Here is an 18,051-nt window from a genome sequence, read left to right as displayed (position 1 = left end):
GGGCTGCAGGCAGGCAGGAGGTCCTGAAGGTGGGGCAGAAGCTGGCAGTGTAGAGGGGGCAACCAGTGGGTGCAGCAGGACACATCTGCCCAGCAGGCACTATAACCCAGGCTGCACTGCATCACCACAGGCTGGGCACCACACCATCCCTCTCAGGCAGACCCAATTTCCAGGCATCAACTTTGGGTATCTCCTTACAACCATCATGCATAGCCCCAGGAAGTATTTAAAAAGTGTCTTTCAGATAGAAAGGCTTAGCTACACAGGAGAAGCTCCAGGTCTCAGTTCAAATATCTCCTACCAGAGCACTCGCCCTTTCATACTCTGTCTAAAATAGCACTGCCCCTTACTCTATCTCCTCACTCTGCTTCATTTTTCTTAACCCTTACTACCACCTGTCACATTACGCAGGTATTACACACATACACTGTATTATCCACTGCTTAGAACAGAGCCTAGTGCACAACAAGCACTCAATAAATATGTTTAGATTGCTGAATAAATTCTCTTTGAAACCCAAAGCTAGATTCTGCTGGGAATGGAAACTCTGAAGTCTTTCTTGCTTTTTAAAAGAATAAAGCTGACAGTATGACAGTCCTTGATTTCAAACTATACTACAAAGCTACAGTAATCAAAACAGTCTAGTACAGACACAAAGCTCAAAGGAACAGAGAACCCAGAAATGAACTCACATTTATATGATCAATTAATCAACAACAAAGGAGGCAAGAATCTAAAATGCAGCCAAGACAGCCTCTTCAATAAATGGTGTTGGAAGATGTGTATAGCTACAGATAGAAGAATCAAACAACTTCTATCTCATACTACACACAAAAATAAATTCAAAATGGATTAAAGATTTAAACATAAAACCTGAAATCATAAAACTTGCAGATGAAAACATAGGCAGTATGCTCTTTTGACAGTAATCTTAGTAGTATTTTTAAATACGTCTCCTTAGGCAAGGGAAACAAAAGCAAAAATAAATAAATGCAATTATACCAAACTAAAAAGTTTTTACACTGTGAAGATAACTATCAGCAAAATAAAAACGCCACCTACTGAATGGGAGAAGATCTTTGCAAGCGACATATCTGATAAGGAATTAATATCCAAAATACACGAAGATCTCCTACAACTCAACATGAAAGAATATCCACACGATCCTATTTAGAAATGGGTAGAAGATCTGAATAGACATTTTTCCAAAGAAGACACACAGATCTCCAACAGCCAACATGAAAAAATGATCAATATCACTATCAGGAAAATGCAAATCTAAACTACAGTGAGGTACCCATCACCTCACACCTGTCAGAATGTCTATTATCAAAGACACAACAGAAAACAAGCATCGGCAAGGATATGGAGATTAGGGAACCCTTGTGCACTGTTTGTTGGTGGGGATGTTAACTGATGCAGCCACTATGGAAAAGAATATGGAGAGCCCTCAAAAATTAAAAACAGAGCTACCGTACGGTCTAGCACTTCCACTCCTGGATATTTATCCAGAGAAAACAAACACACTAATGAGAAAAGATATATGTACTCTTACGCTCATCACACTGTTATAACAGCTAAGATATGGAAGGAACCCAAGTGCCCATCAATAGATGAATGGGTCAGGAAGATGCGGTACCTATACATACACATCAGAACACTACTCAGCCATAAAAAATAATGACATCTTGGCATTTGTGACAACAGGGATGGATCTAGAGGGTATTATGCTAAGTGAAATAAATCAGACAGTGAAAGACAAATACAGTTTATCACTTATGTGTGGAGTCTAAGAAACAAATGAACAAACATTACAAAATAGAAACAGAATTAGAGATACGGAGGACAAACAGGTGGTTGCCAGGAGGGAAGGAGGGAGGGAAAAAATAGGCAAAGGTGATTAAGAAGTACTAACATCCAACAGTTGCAAAATAAATGAGTCACGGGTCTGAAACGTACAGCAAGGAGAATATAGTCAGTAACTATATAATATTTTTGTATGGCAACAGGTTGTAAATAGGCTTATTGTGGCGATCATTTACAAAGGTACAGAAATATCGAATTACCATCTTGTGTAACAGGAACTAACGTAGTATTGTTGGTCAATTATAAAATAGATGAAGATATAAAAATAAACGAAAGAGCGGTTCTGAGCTGTGTTGAGTTCACTTACTCGGGCACCTCCACTCTGGACAGTTCTGTCTCAGGCAAAGTGAGGGAAGTCTTTGCTGACCAAACACAACCTCCTGGAGCCTGCAAGATGGCTCTCGAGCAATGCCAAGACCTGCTCGGACCACCCGGCCCCAGAGCCCACTAAGCCTGGCTGCGATTCAGCTGTGCTCACAGCACCTGCTCTCTGCACCTGGCAAGAGTCCACGAGGAGAGGGCGGCCCAGCCTCTTCTGCTAGTTAAAAATACACACAGCATCCCCAGAAGAATTCTTATAATGAGATTTCTTTCTACCTACTCTAGAGATGTGCCTACACTGCATCCTCATGCTTGGAAATATCTCCCTAGCACATCTCCACGTGCAACAACATACTGGACACCTCCAGGGTGGGGCGTCACGGATGCACCACCTCACATGGGCGCCAGCACCTCAATCCCAATGCTCTTTACCGCAACACTAACGCAGTTTTACTCCTGTCTTTCTCTACCAATTTCTAGTAACCGTGGACCTGTGATTAGCCAGTCCATCGTGTAAGGAATCAAAGGAATACTTACCGGAACCTGGGCAGAGTCAAGGAACTGGAGGCCAAAGTAATCTGTTTCCACCAGGTCTAAGTGGTACACAATCTGATCAAACAAATCCTGGCCTTTGGCATGTTTCTGGAAGATAATGGGTAGACGAAATCTTAGGACAGTTGATAAGAAACAAGATTAAAAAAAAAAAAACCCAAACAATAAAATCACTTTCCCCTCTCTACCATACACATATGTGTCAGAGTACATAAATTTATTTAAATGCAATTATTTTTTTATTATAATACAAACTCATGATTAAATCTAAAGCATACCTGATGACAAGAAAACCCCACCAAACTACTACTTTATAGGATGATCAGGGAACCAACACCTTATTATGATAAATGGTTAATAAATAGAAAAAAAAAAGTTAAGCATTGATCCTGCCTTTAGCTGCAGCACTAGGAAACCAAAGAGTTGCTGTTGTTTAGTTGCTAAGACATACCCCACTCTTTTGCGACCCCATGGACTGCAACCTACCAGGCGCCCCTGTCCATGGGATTTCCCAGCCAAGAATACTAGAGTGGGTTGCCATTTACTCTCCAGGGTTTTTCCCAACCCAGGAGTCAAACCCTCTTCTCCTGCATTGCAGGCAGATTCCTTACCACTGAGCCACCAGGAAAGACCAACCCAAGAGTAGATGACAGAATATACAAAAATTAACTAAAAATAAATCAAAGACCTAAATGTAAGAGTTAAAACTGTAAAACTCAGAATAAAACATACACACAAATCTTCATGACCATGGATTAGGCAAAAGTTTTTTAGCTAAGACATCTAAGGCACCAGCAACAGAAGAAAAAACAAATGGACATCATAAAAATGTAAAGCTTTTATGCTTCGAAGAACACAAAGACATCAAGAAAGTACAAAGACAACCCAGAATGGGAGAAAATCTTACAAATCATACTTCTGATAAGGGACTTCTCTAGAACATATAAAGGATTATTACAACTCAATAATAAAAAGACAAATAATTTAAACACAGGTCAAGGATATATAGAGATGAGGGCTTCCCGGGTGGCACAGTGGTAAAGAAGCCACCTGCAGTGCAAGAGATGGGGGTTTGACTCCTGGGTCGGGAAGATCCCCTGGAGAAGGAAATCGTGACCCACTCCAGTATTCTTGCCTGGGGAATCCCATGGACAGAGGAGCCTGGTGGGCTACAAAGGGGTCTCAAAGCATCAGACCTGACTGAGTGATAGCACACACACATACAGAGAGATAGAGAGACAGTTTACCTAAGGGAGATGAATAGCTGGCATGTCAAAAGATGCTCAACATCACTAGTCATCAGGGAAGTGCAAATCACAACCACAATTAGACACTTCATACCCACTCAGAGGACTATAACAAAAAAAGACAGATAACCAATGCTGGAGAAATTGGAACCCTCTTATATTGCTGATGGGAATGTCAAATTGTGTAGCTAATTTAGAAAAGAAGCCTGGCAATTTCTTAAACAGTTACACACAGAGTTACCATTCGACCCAGCAATTCCACTTCTAGGTAAATATCGAAGGAAAATTGAAAACATTATGCTCACACAGAAACTGGTACAAAAATGTTCACAGCAGCATTATTCATAATAGCCCCAAAGTGGAAGCAACCCGAATGTCTATCAATTGATGAATGGATAAACAAAATGTAGCATATCCATACAATGAAATACTATTTGGCCATAAAAAGGAATAAAGTTCTGATACATGCTACAACATTGATGGACTCTGAAAACATCATACTATGTGAAAGAACCTGGTTTTAAGTTACAAGCGACCACATATTATTTGAGATGTCCAGAACATTAAGTCTAGAGACAGAAATTAGATTGATAGTAACTGCTTAGGACTGACAGGTCTACGGGGTGACAACAAAGATGAACAGGGTTTGGGGGGGCGGTTAATGAAGTGTTCTAAAATTGACCATGGCCACAGATGTGCAACTCTATGAATAAACTAGAACCCATTAAATTTGTATGTTTCAGGTGAATGTATGGTATGTGAATCTCTATAAGTAAACTACTAAAAATAGCAGAGAGGCAGAGTTTTTCTTTAGAGTAGTATTCGAGAAATTAAATGAAGAAAGAATAACAAAACTGTGATATCACAATTTTGTAGCTTCTAATGAATGGCAGGCTCTGAGTATCGGATGCCAGTGGCTACTAACATTGCAATAGGAGACAGATAACCAGGTGAAAGACATCCTACCACCCAAGGTATAATCTAGCTCCCCACACCTCTCTTTCCACAGGGAAAAAAGAAATCTACCTTGCGACTGGTTAAACCACTAGATCCAACTGTAGGAAATGCAGAGGAACGTTCTAAACTACAAAGAACCACAAGTGGCAAGATCCAGCCTGTGGGAAATTCTAGAAACTCCTCAGGACGAACGACCCAGTTTTCTCAACAAACAGAATATAGGGAAGAGAAGAGACTGAGAGGAAACGTACAGATTAAAAGAGATTTAAAAGACATTTGTAAACAGGCAAGCTTAACTTGCAGTATCCAGGGATGCACACTTGGGTGAGCAATCTTGGAAAGACAGTAAAGAATTGATTACAATAAAGTCAGGGTAGGTGTTGCTCTTGGGGCTGGGCATGGGGCTGGGAGGAGGCACCATCTGTGGACTTCCAGCTGGCTGGCTGGGTTCCAGCTTTTGATGTGGTGATGGTACCAGGGTGTCTGTCTACTTTCCAGTAGTTCATTAAACTGTACCTTTTTACGCCTCTATTTGTGTTATATAAATAAACAACAATAACAAAAAGTTTAAAAAAAATAAAAACTTCATCAATGAATTACAGTCTCCTTCCTCTCCAAAAATACTCCTCTGAAAGCAGCAATTCAGTACAAGATTCCAGAAAGCTCGACATGCAGTGGCATTCTCTGTAAATGAATCTAGTGGAGAAATAAGGTGGGATTAGGGATGGGCAAAAAGGAGAAACAATCAAAATTCCAATCACAGAACACAGCACTGGGGCCCACCAGCACATCAGAATATTATTCGGCTGTTACAAAAGAGAGTTATGAGGATGAGACAGAACTATGGAAAATTCTTACAACAAACGTTCAATAAATAGAGCACAAGGGAACAGCAAACTGTGACTCCAGCTACATAAATCTAAGTCTGTACTGCACATGGACTGACTACTTGATAAAAACAGGAGAGTGGCAAAAATTACAACAGCTGCGTCAGCATGGAGACACGATAGATGCTTTATTTCCCAAGTTTTCTTTAATACTGATTTTTTGGCAGTTGTTGGGCAACAAATACAATGTTAAAAAAAAGAAAAGAAAAAAAAAAACACACCACAATCCTGGCACTCTTCCTCCTTGCCCATAACAGTCCATTCTCTGCAGGTATTTTTTCCAATTACTATCCAGTGCTACTGGCCCCATGCAACACCTATTAGCACGGTGCCAAGGCTTCATTAGTGGGTTTCCTAGCGGGAAAGAACTAGTCAGAGTAAAGCTTTAGCAGCAGGATGTGGCACAAACAGCTGGGCTGTGAGGAAGCAAGAGACCTCTCGTCCCGGATGCACCACCAACTGCAGCCTTTAAGCAATTCATAACCTCCCCAATCCACATGGCCGCCCTGGACTTCCCCCCATGGCTGCTAATCAGGCCTGCCTATGGTCCCCTGGATATATAGGGCCACCAAAGCTCAACTGACCCCATATCCAACCTGCTCCCCACCTGGGTCTCTTTTGGTTCAGGGCTTACCATCCAGGTATGTAATTTTAACACCCTCGGGGTCTGAACTCAAAAAAGCACAGTTCCACAAATGTAAAACGAGGGGAGTTAGCCGAAGTCTTTGTCTAGGCCATTCCAAATTTTATTTTTCTCATGTCTTTCTAAAATGGCTCTTAATTTAGAAGGAGCTCAAGGTGGTGGTTGGGAAAATAACCTTTCTAGGGGCAGTGGGTCCCTTCTGCCAATGTAAGATGGGCTCCTCTTACTGGTAGACCCTCACTCGGCTGGACGTGGAGGTGGCAGACAGAGTCTGGTGGGTAGGATGTACCATTTTTACTCACCTATAAACACTTCCCCCCACTCACCTCCCAACCAAGTACACTCTTGGGTCTCTTCTGCTGGAAGACGGAATTCCCAGTGGCCCTTACTGGGTCTAAAAAGAATCTGATGAAATTATGAGGGCTGGAACAAATAAAAAGGTCCTTGAAACAGAGGTCCCAGGGGGCTGAAGACAGGACGGTCAAGACCACAGCGCTTGAATCAACCATCTCTCACCCCTCCCAGCCCGCAGTATGTCCACTCTCAAAACTGAGAAGGTTCCAGATAATTCATCTGTACCACCAGCCAGGACACCTTACTGAGAGCAGCCCCTAGAAGCCCCACAAGCTGTCATCTTGGGCTTACTCGCCCAAACATATCCTTCTTCGGCAACATCTCCAACTCTGTTCTCCCCGCCCCCCCCCACCCCCGCAAAGGCAGTAAGTGCCCCTCCCTCGGGTTCCCACAAGCAGGCTCAGGCCTTTATTACAGGCATACTTAACACACTGCATCACGGCTACTCATGTTCCCATCTTACTCCTGCTTCAGACTCAGCACTCCCAAGGGCAGAGACCTGCTGAGTTCCTCTGGGTACCACCCCTTCTTCCCTCCATCTCCAAAGCACATGCCTGGCTGGCACCCAGCAGGTACTCCACAAATGTCTGCTGGCTGGCTGGATGGATGGACAGGCAAGATGGATGGATGGACGGATGGACGTACAAGATGGATGGATGAAAGGGGGATGTGTAGGGTCTAGGGCCAAGAAATGGATCTTCTGGAGGGGCCACACTAAAGCACAAAAAACAGACTGGTATTTCCCAAGCAGCAGACCTAAAAATGAGAATACAGTCATTAAAATCTTTTCAGATAGAGTTTCCATGAAGAAGCATCTAGGGAACGGTGCTGTGCTTCCAAGGCCATGTTTGATTTTGTGGTTGTTACATGAAGTGCTGTCAATTGAGTACACGAGATCAGTTAATGTGGCAAGACTAGAAGCTGATCCTGTTGCCTCATCGTTAACTAAGTCGCCCTCTCTGTGATGAATTAACTCACTCATTCAGCAAATGTTTATCAACTGCTCATCAAATGCCAGTCACTCTTCCAGGCAATGGGGTACACTAGGGTCACAAAGTCTGGAAGGAGCAGCTACAGGAAACTGGAGAAGAACAAATCCTTCTTGGAGAATGAAGTCAGCCTAAACAGCTAAAGACCCGAGCCCACAGGTCACAGTACCAAGTGGTACTCCGTGCCTTCCCAAGCTCAGTGTAAAACATACTCAGTGTAAAATCTTTCAAAGTTCAGAGCACCATCTTGAAATCCAGCTATAAGACACACAGGGAGAGTTGCCCCAAACACAGCAGGATCTAGAGAGCTCTACCCTTGAGTTCTTGCATCCACAGCACCTAGGTTTTCGGCCTCCCATCTCAACACATCACTTTTCACAAGGACCAGCAACTAGTGGTTTGGAGACAGTATAGCTCTCTATAGCAGCTCCTTCTGATCTGACAGGAGCTAAAAATAACCATGCATATGAAAACCATGTAAAATAAGAGTACTGGGTTGCCAGCTAAAGACAGGGTCAGGCAGGCAGCCAGCAGGGAAAGGTATGGACGTTGTGATACCTTCACTGGCCAGTCAGAGGTTCCGATTTAGTCTATCTGCTGGTTTCCAGCCAAGGTCTCGATAAGGAAGACTGCTGGACAGCTGATGTCTTAACTGTCCTGCAGACAAATGAACCAGCCTGACCTTCTCAGATAAGATGCAATGGGCAACATCTCACTGCAGCCTGACCCACGTGCAATGTAATAAGTCAACAGTGGTCCTGGAAGAACAAAGAAGACAGAAGGCCAGCCATCCAAATCTCATTAGTCTCCATAGCATTCAATGCTGCGCATCCCAGGTAGGTTTGAAAGGAGGAAATAAGCTGCGTGTGAGAGTGCCAGTCAAGCGTGCACATCCTAGGTGGTGGAAAGAATGCCATCTGGGCAGAGAAAGGCTTTCAGGAGCCTTGAAGGCACACGAGGCTCTCTCCCCTCCATCCACCAGCTCCACATCCATCAGAGGGCAAGTCCCTCTGCACCCATCTTTGGAAGGCTCTCTCCTTCCTCTCCATGATGGCTCAGGCCACATCACCTCATCTGTGGGCCACAGCAAGAGTCCCCCGAGTGGTCCCAGGTTATCATTCCATTTATCAATGATTGATCCTAAGTTTTATAACATATGGAAACTTGATAAACAGAAAGGGACAGAGGGTGGAGGTGGAGGAGAGGGTGGGAGGAGGGGTAGAGTCTTTCTTTAGCTCTAAGTATTAAGGTGCCCATCTGATGGTGGCCTCAAACCGGTTATAAATACACACAGTTGTACCACGGTGGAGGCATGCCCTGGGACTCTTAGAGGCCAAAATGTTGGGTTGGAAAACCAGTTCTATTTCTTTTCTAGCAATATGACTGTGACTTTAGGCACTCCCCATGCCAAGTCTCAGCTTCTCCATCTGAAAAATGGGTACTCTCCTCTACCCTGTCCACCCTGCTAAGTCACTGCATTAATAAAAAAGAAAGCAAACAAGCATCCGCTGTCAACTGCAGTGTCCCATACACACAAAGGAATTATTATCACTTTCATCCAAACCTTATTCCTCTCACATGTCCACAGGAATAACACAATGTGTTTTTTTGCCAAATGCTGAACATGTACCGACAAAGGTCCATCTAGTCAAAGCTATGGTTTTTCCAGTAGACATGTATGGATGTGAGAGTTGGACTATAAAGAAAGCTGAGCACCGAAGAATTGATGCTTTTGAACTGTGGTGTTGGAGAAGACTCTTGAGCGTCCCTTGGACTGCAAGGAGATCAAACCAGTCCATCCTAAAGGAGATCAGTCCTGAATATTCATTGGAAGGACTGATGCTGAAGCTGAAACTACAATACCTTGGCCACCTGATGCAAAGAGCTGACTCATTGGAAAAGCCCCTGATGCTGGGAAAGATTGAAGGCAGTAGGAGAAGGGGATGACAGAGGATGAGATGGTTGGATGGCATCACCGACTCAATGGACATGAGTTTGAGCAAGCTCCACGAGTTGGTGATGGACAGGGAAGTCTGACGTGCTGCAGTCCATGAGATCGCAGAGTCAGACACGACTGAGCTACTGAACTGAGAACAAATACATGATCTAGTAATCCCATTTAGAGGAAAACAGGCTAGCCTGGCTTTGGGATTTTGGGTAAACCCATGTTAGTTCTTGGAGATCAAATCCTTCCTTTCCAAGTTCTTAATCACCCCTTGTTTAAACAGCTCTCAGAACTCTAACTGTTCTCATTAGTGGTCTTCCCGGCCATTGGTTCCCAGAAGGTACCTGCCTCAAGGCATCTTTCAACTGTCTCTCAGGTCAGTTCAGTTCAGTCGCTCAGTCATGTCCGACTCTTTGCGACCCCATGAATTGCAGCACGCCAGGCCTCCCTGTCCATCACCAACTCCCGGAGTTCACTCAAACTCACATCCATTGAGTCAGTGATGCCATCCAGCCATCTCATCCTCTGTTGTCCCCTTCTCCTCCTGCCCCCAAGCCCTCCCAGCATCAGGGTCTTTTCCAATGAGTCAATTCTTCGCATGAGGTGGTCAAAGTATTGGAGTTTAAGCTTTAGCATCATTCCCTCCAAAGAACACCCAGGGCTGATCTTTAGGATGGACTGGTTGGATCTCCTTGCAGTCCAAGGGACGTTCAAGAGTCTTCTCCAACACCACAGTTCAAAAGAATCAATTCTTCGGTGCTCAGCTTTCTTCACAGTCCAACTCTCACATCCATACATGACTACTGGAAAAACCATAGCCTTGACTAGTGGACCTTTGTTGGCAAAGTAATGTCTCTGCTTTTTAATATGCTATCTAGGTTGGTCATAACTTTCCTTCCAAGGAGTAAGCTGTCTCTAGGAAGTGCTAATTTCATGGTTAGTTACTACTTCCTACCCTCACCCCCAAACTTGATAGCTTGCTACTTTTCTCTGAACCTTAGTAGGAAAGTAGCTCTCTAATACCTGCACGTGCACACAGAGGGGCCAGGGGTCTCTGTTCCTACTGCCATCCCTACTAAGTCATCACATAGAAATATACACTGTTTACACCAGGATGTCGTAAACACAAATATCTGAAATTACCAAATAAAGTTACCTTGAAATTTCATCCTGAGTGAGAAATAGCAGCTCAGCCCTCAGCAAGATCTGGTGACTCAAAACTGAAATCTATTGGTACAAAGACAATGCAGAGGATCCCTAATCTGCTGGATTGAAGGCCAAGCTGTCCAGCTTATAAATTCCACCTCACAGTTGAAGAAGGCTTCCATGTTTACCAAGGTTCCATGACCCCAGTTTGCAGAGAAAGCCTGAGACTCAGAGAGATCAACATGACCAAATTCCTATTACTCATAAGTGGCAGACCAAGAATCAGAACCCAGCCTTCTGGATTCCTAGGACAGAGATCCTTCCATCTCATCCCACTGCTTCCCCAGTCGGCTCATTCACCTGTTTGGCTCCAAACACATGCAATGTGTCCAGCCAGCAAAGAAATATTTCTGAAGCCCAATTCAACACACGGCTGCAGAAAGCGTGCTTCATGCGTGGTCTTGGCTACAGGTGGGAGACAGGGCCACCCGGTCAAACACGAGCAGACCTCCTGGTGGGAGGTAGGGGGCAATTCCCATTTTGTTTGGAGGAAGGGAAATTGGGGCAGAATGAAAAGTAGTTGATTCACTCACAGACTAACCCAGAAGCCAAGACACTTTGTGTGGGGGACACCAAGAGTCTGGGTGGCTCCTGGAAATTCAATTCTGGTAAAACAGAGTACATGTTTCTAATTTCCTGACCTGCCTGGCTAACCATCTCTTGGAAATCGGAGGAAGCAACCAATACCACGGCCCTTATTTTTGGTCAACAAGGAAGTGAGAACAGTCTTAGAGGAAAGTGTTTTGGTGTGCGCATCAGTGAAAGGGGACAGTGTGAGTGGGGTTCTCTTCCAACCAGGGGCACAGGGCTCTCCACGTGGGATATGAGCTTTGGGCGGGTAGAGGGTAGGCGTAAGGGTTCCCCCACAGAGCACCGCCACACTGGTTTCCAGGGATGGTGCGATCGATCTAAACACTGCGACTTCGTGCTGTCTTATTATCTATCGATCAGCCTCTGTTCCAGGCTGATAAGCCATCTTTGGGCCGAAAGTCAAAGCTCTCATTTGTTTCTGCTGTGAGAATTAAATGGCCCCAACAGCCATGATCCTATGAACCTTCTTGCAATCAGCGTGGAATGCCTAACACCTTCTGATGACCTCAGTTTCTGTCTCCCTATAGCTGCTTCCAACCGTGCCTACCACAGGTGACTCAGCACTCAGCTGAAGCACCTAAGTGCTGAATAAAGTCTGGACACTAACGCTACTTGATCCTGGCAGCCCTGAAAACTGGTTTCACCCAACACTTCAAATACTACACCTCCCCCTCTCAGTAACAAACCCTAAAACAGCACAGGTTGAATACTCTTTAATTTGGGGGTAACTACTATCAGGCCTCTTGAGAGTCCCTTGGACTGCAAGGAGATCCAACCAGTCCATCCTAAAGGAAATTAGTCCTGAATGTTCACTGGAAGGACTGATGTTGAAGCTGAAACTCGATACTTTGGCCACTTGATGCAAAGAGCTGACTCATTTGAAAAGACCCTGATGCTGGGAAATATTGAAGGTGAGAGGAGAAGGGGATGACAGAGGATGGTTGGATGGTATCACTGACTCAATGGACATGAGTTTGAATAAACTCCTGGAGTTGGTGATGGACAGGGAGGCCTGGAGTGCTGCAGTCCATGGGGTTGCAAAGAGTCGGACACAACTGAGTAATCGAACTGAACTATCAAGCCCAGGCTTCCCTGCTGGTTCGGTGGTAAAGAACCCACCTGCCAATGCAGGAGACAGGGTTCGATCCCTGGGTCATGAAGATCCCCTGGAGGAGTGCATGGCAACCCACTCCAGTGTTTTTGCCTGGAGAATCCCATAGACAGAGGAGCCTGGTGGGCTACAGTCTGTGGAGTCGCAGAGTCAGACATGACTTAGCAACTGAGCACGCACTGTCAAGCACATTTTAATATGTGATCCTGACCGACGGGGACAAAAATATCAGACAACCTCCTTAACACCAAGGTGCACTGGACAAATTACTCTTAGAATTCTGGATTGGGAGACTCTCCTCACCTTTATTAGTAAGCAACGTGAGTCATGAACCAGTCACAATGCCCTTGGCCCAACTGAGTCCACACGAAGCTCTGGAGAATGGGATCGGGGGCAGGAGACTGCCCTGAATGACCTCTCAGGCAGGTGCTTCCCAGCTTAGTGCCCTCCGTCTTGCATCAAAAGAGAAGCAAGTACATGGGGGACTTGAAAGGTCTCAGGTGGCAAGTACCTAGCATGCTAATTTTCACATTGATCTTTTTAAACTGTGGCACTTACAAACAGGGCTGTCAAGTCTTTCTCCTTTTCCCCTGCATCTGGAAGAGCCTGGTGCTGCCACAACCAAATAGAATTCGGTATTCGTGATATTTTGTCATTTCCAAGGTGAGTGACAGTTCTCTAGGGACACTTGCTCTGTGGGAAGAGCCGACTACCAGGTAAAAAATCCAACTACTCTAAGACTAGCACGCTGAAGAGGCCGTGAACATGTTCCTGTCAACTGTCCCAGCTGAGCCCAGCCTCCAACCATCCCCACCAAGGTGCCAGACATGTGAGCACAGCCATCATGAACCACCCTCACTAGCCAATCTTGCAACTAAGTTTCCTCCTGAGTGACCTGGTCCATGACATAAGGAGCAAAAGAAAATCTCAGCCTGGCCCCACCTCAATGGGTTCTTGACCAAGAGAACCCATGAACTATGATAAACAGTGATGCTTTAAACCACTGAGCCCTGGGGGAATTTGTTATGTAATAGATAATCAGAAAGAAAACCATGCAAATACAGATATAATGTGTGCATGGCATGTGTGTGTTCATAAAAGATTTAGTATACAAAAAAATTTTCCGTAACTTTAAAAACTGTTTCTTAGGAATCCTTACACTGATGTTAGCTCAGGTATCATCTGCTTGGAGACAAGGAATTAGAATGATAAATATATTGAGTCTTGGAAAAAAAGGGGGGTAAACAAACCTGAAAACTACTCTTTGAAGGTCCTAACTGTTTAGGAAAAAGATATTAAAATCAAGGGCTGGAATGACTGAAGCTGCCTTGCTCTACATGTACCAACAATGTATTAAGAACTCAATAAATTGCACCGTAGATGGGGGAGAGGACAGCTAGGGATTCAGAGAGACTTAAAAGACATTGTTTACCAAATGCAATGTGTTGTCTGTAGTTGGCTCCTGATTCAAACATGCCAACCACTGACCACAAAAAGGTTTTAGATGCTGGAGGAAAAGCGAACAAGGACTCGGCATCAGACAACACTGAAGACTCATTGTTCAAGTTTTGTTGAGTGTGATCACAGATGGTAGACATGTAGAAAGAGAGAGGGACACCCATTTAGGTATTAACAGGCTAAATGATACAAAGTTGTCTCGGAGTTGCTTGAAGATACTCCAGAGAAATAACAAAATATGGGTGCTGTATACAAGACAGTTTCATCATACTATTGTCTCAACTTGTATATTTGAAATTTTCCATAATAAAAACTTAATGAAAACTTCACAAACTGCAAAGAAGTTGAGAGTTTGAAGGTGTCTGGCCACGGTGACCAGGGACCCACACAGGCCCTACTAGGCATCCAAGTTACCAAATAAGAAGCAGAGACGGCTCAGAAATCAATACATTCAAGTTCCTCATTTTACAGATGGGGAAAAACGAGGCCAGACGTAGGTCATGTTGCCAGGCAGCCGGTGCAAAGCCAAGAATAGAACAGTAGTCTTCTGACCCCGAGACGAATACAATTTTCTTTCTCAGAACTGTCTTGAGACAAATGCATTATGTTACCTGAATAGCAAACAAAAAAACCCAGCCTAGCATTTCTGCTATGGAAAGGTTAGAGATCAAATAGGCAATACCAAAAATTTCAGTGTTAAAAGCTTGTTGGCTATAAAAAGTGCCTTGTTTGGGCAAATATTTTTGGCTTTATAAAATGGTGGATCAGAAAAAGGGGGTGGGGAGAAGAAAGAAACACAGGAGAAAGGAAAAGAAAATGAAACAAATTTGTGCCTGGCCAAACAGTAACATGCAATTAAAATGATGGATGCCTTCTTGCCAGAGGTTGAGTTTGAAACAAGCTGCTGGAAGAAGGGCAGCCCTGAAAATAAATTGCCAAATCACTTTTTGCAGCCAGATTGCAGATTCCCCATCCATGTGATTCTAAAAGCAAATAACTCCACATAAATAAATATGCAATGAATTCCCAGGAAACCCAGCCAAGAAACATGAACAGAAAGAACTAATTTTGGGTGGACGACTGCCCCCACCGATCCTGCAACCTAGGAACACGACTAAATTTGCAGAGTAAAGCAGGTCGGTGCTACCTCGCATCTTTGAATTACTGGGACCTGTCACGACCGCCCCCTTCTCTCCTTGGAGCCCTTTACAGCTCTGAAAGTTCTGGGTGTCGCAACACACCCCATGATGCAGTGGCTGACAGCATGGGCTCTGGGATCAGCGTGGCAGGGATCTGAGTCCCAGCCCTGGTCTTCAGCTTAGGCTGAGACTGGTGTCAGAAACATCTTACCTGGTAGGAATGTTTGAGGATGGCAAGAAATGAAATGATGAATTTAACTGGGCTTGGCCCCAGGGTTCACCCATAGGGCAGATCCGTGGAGGCAGGCTTCATTCTAAGTGGCCTATCAACTCGTGGAAGATGAGCTTTACAGAGGTGGAGTGACTGAGGAGTGTTAGAAGATGAACCATGTCCCCCCCAAATTCATATGTCGAAGCTTTAACCCTACAATGCTTCCCAACATGGCTGTAACTGGAGAAGAGGTAATTAAGTTAAAATGAGTTCATTAGCATGTGCCCTAGCCTATCTGACTGGTGTCCTTATAAGCGGGGCTCACACACAAACCAAGGCTGATACAGAAAAGACCACCCGAAGACAGGAGGAGATGGGGCAGCAAGAGAGTGGCCATCCACAAGGCAAGGGGACAGGCCTGACTCTGCCGGCACCCTGAGCTTGGACTTCCAGCCTCTGGAACTACGGAAAGATAAATTTCTATTGTTCAATCCACCGAGACCATGGTACTTTGCTTACGGCAGCCCAAGCCGAGTAGTACAGGCAGATTCAAGTTAGGACCAGTTTTCAATCTGGCTTGAGCAAGCTTCAGAAGATGGTGAGGGACAGGAAAGCCTGGCGTGCTGTAGTCCATGGGGTCACAAAGAGTGGAACTCAACTGAGCGACTGCCACTTTAACTCTTTTAGTGATCACACCAACTGCTGAGGCACAGAATTCCAGGGCTTAATTTACCCAGCTCTGTGTGTGTGGAAGATTTTAAAAACAGGTTAATGAGTGGAAAAGCACATAAAACTTTTAACCTTGTCTCTGGTGAGCATGACTGTTAGGGTCATAAAACTACAACTGAGGCACCATCATCCATGTCCCTGATGGAGGGATATAAAATAAAGCTGTCTTGTTACAGGTGGCCTTTGATTTTTCATTCTTCTCTCTCTCTCTCTTTTTCCTTTGGTGAGTCAGTATTCTTTAAAAAGTCTCCTGGAAGAAGGCAGAGAATGACACATTCAGAAGAAGAAAAGGAGGGTGTGATGCCTACGGGCACTCCCTGGGTCTGGATTTGCAGGGATGGCATTGTCAAGATTATTATGAGGTGAGTGGTCTGTGTTTACTGTGAGCTGTGGTGAGAAGACTCTTGGCTGCAAGTTCACCACACAGAAAGTGAGCCTCTCCTTAACCATGACCTAGGAAAAATGTTCCAATCACAGATGCATTTTTAAAAGCAAAAAATACTGAATATCAAACATGGTTTAAAAAAAAAAGTATGAAATAGTACTATGTAGTATTATGGAATGTTACTTTAAATATTACTTTAAAGTAGAAGATACAAATAGGAAATTATCTACAGAACTAAATGCTACTGCTGCTAAGTCATTTCAGTCGTGTCCGACTCTGTGCGACCCCATGGACTGCGGCCCACCAGGCTCCTCCGTCTATGGGATTTTCCAGGCAAGAGTGCTGGAATGGGGTGCCATCGCCTTCTCCGACAGAACTAAATACCTAGGCACAAATACAGAGGGATTCCCTGGTGGCTCGGTGGTAAAGAATCCACCTACAATGTAAGAGACTCGGGTTTGATCCCTGGGTCAGGCAGATCCCCTGGAGAAGGGCATGGCAATCCAATCCAGAATTCTTGCCTGGAGAATCCCATGGACAGAGGAGCCTGGTGGGCTACAGTCCATGGGGTCACAAAGAATCAGACAGGGCTCAGTGACTAAACACACACACACAAACACACATAAATACAGCAACTCTTCATCATCTCTTACTGCTGTGGATTGGTCATAGCTAACCCCAACATCTCCCAGTTCAACCAGAACTAATTCACCTAGAATGATTTCACACATAAGAGAAGACCTCAGTGACCCAGGACTTCAAATCTGCGTCAAAAGATTTTTTTCCAAGACTGTCTCTAAACCAGGCATTGAACCCCAACCCTTATACCTTCTCAGGGACCTAGGCAGTTACTGTAGGGGCAGGAGGAAAATCTGTGTGGGTCTATGCAGGCGCTAACCATTCCAGCAGGTTCCACCATTCCAGCTGGATGGTGCTCACAAGTGAATTGGGGGCAGTCACCACACAGATCTAGTCAACTGCTGCTCTATGAGAATTCAGACCGTGCTATCAGACTTTCCAGTTGCTCAAGAGAGCTACAAAATTGAAATTCCTTTATGTGAAATGTGGAAAATTTTTAAAGCCTTGTACAGACCTTTAGTCTACTTTTTAATTGGAGCATGACACACACAGACAAAACTGCACAGGTCACACGTGTACAACGCTAGGAATGATCAGAAATGAGCATGACTATGCAGCCACCGCCCAGGTCAAAAGACAGAACTGTTCCCAGCCCCTGGACATCCCGAGCAGGTCTTCCCAATACCCCTCTCTCCCTCCCTCCCACAGGAGCTGCAGACTGGCTGTGCCCATCCTGCAGTTCTAGATGCAAACGGAAGCACATGGCCTGTATTCCTCTACAGCCACGTGGGGCCCAAGCCCCTCCAGTCCACAGTCTTGATGGCTGAGCAAAGGCACACTGTAAGGTGGACCTTACAGCCCTGAGTGGAAGGGAAATGAGG

The 18,051-nt window shown here is 44.7% G+C and overlaps 1 protein-coding gene across 17 annotated transcripts in view; it reads right to left on the bottom strand.

The window, feature by feature from the left end:
- Window positions 1–18,051, bottom strand: part of EPB41L4B (erythrocyte membrane protein band 4.1 like 4B) — a 144,185-nt gene that overhangs the window by 103,293 nt on the left and 22,841 nt on the right. For all 17 annotated transcript variants that reach the window (XM_069575498.1, XM_069575484.1, XM_069575485.1 and 14 more), the window contains exon 2: window positions 2,725–2,829. In XM_069575498.1, coding sequence (XP_069431599.1) covers window positions 2,725–2,829 — 105 coding nt within the window. The remainder of the gene's footprint in view (window positions 1–2,724; window positions 2,830–18,051) is intronic.

The sequence above is a fragment of the Ovis canadensis genome, chromosome 2 (genome assembly GCF_042477335.2).
Source record: "Ovis canadensis isolate MfBH-ARS-UI-01 breed Bighorn chromosome 2, ARS-UI_OviCan_v2, whole genome shotgun sequence".
In the NCBI taxonomy this organism is placed as follows: Eukaryota; Metazoa; Chordata; class Mammalia; order Artiodactyla; family Bovidae; genus Ovis; species Ovis canadensis.
The sequence above is the reverse complement of the archived record's forward strand: the minus strand, read 5'-3'. Positions and strand labels throughout refer to the sequence as shown.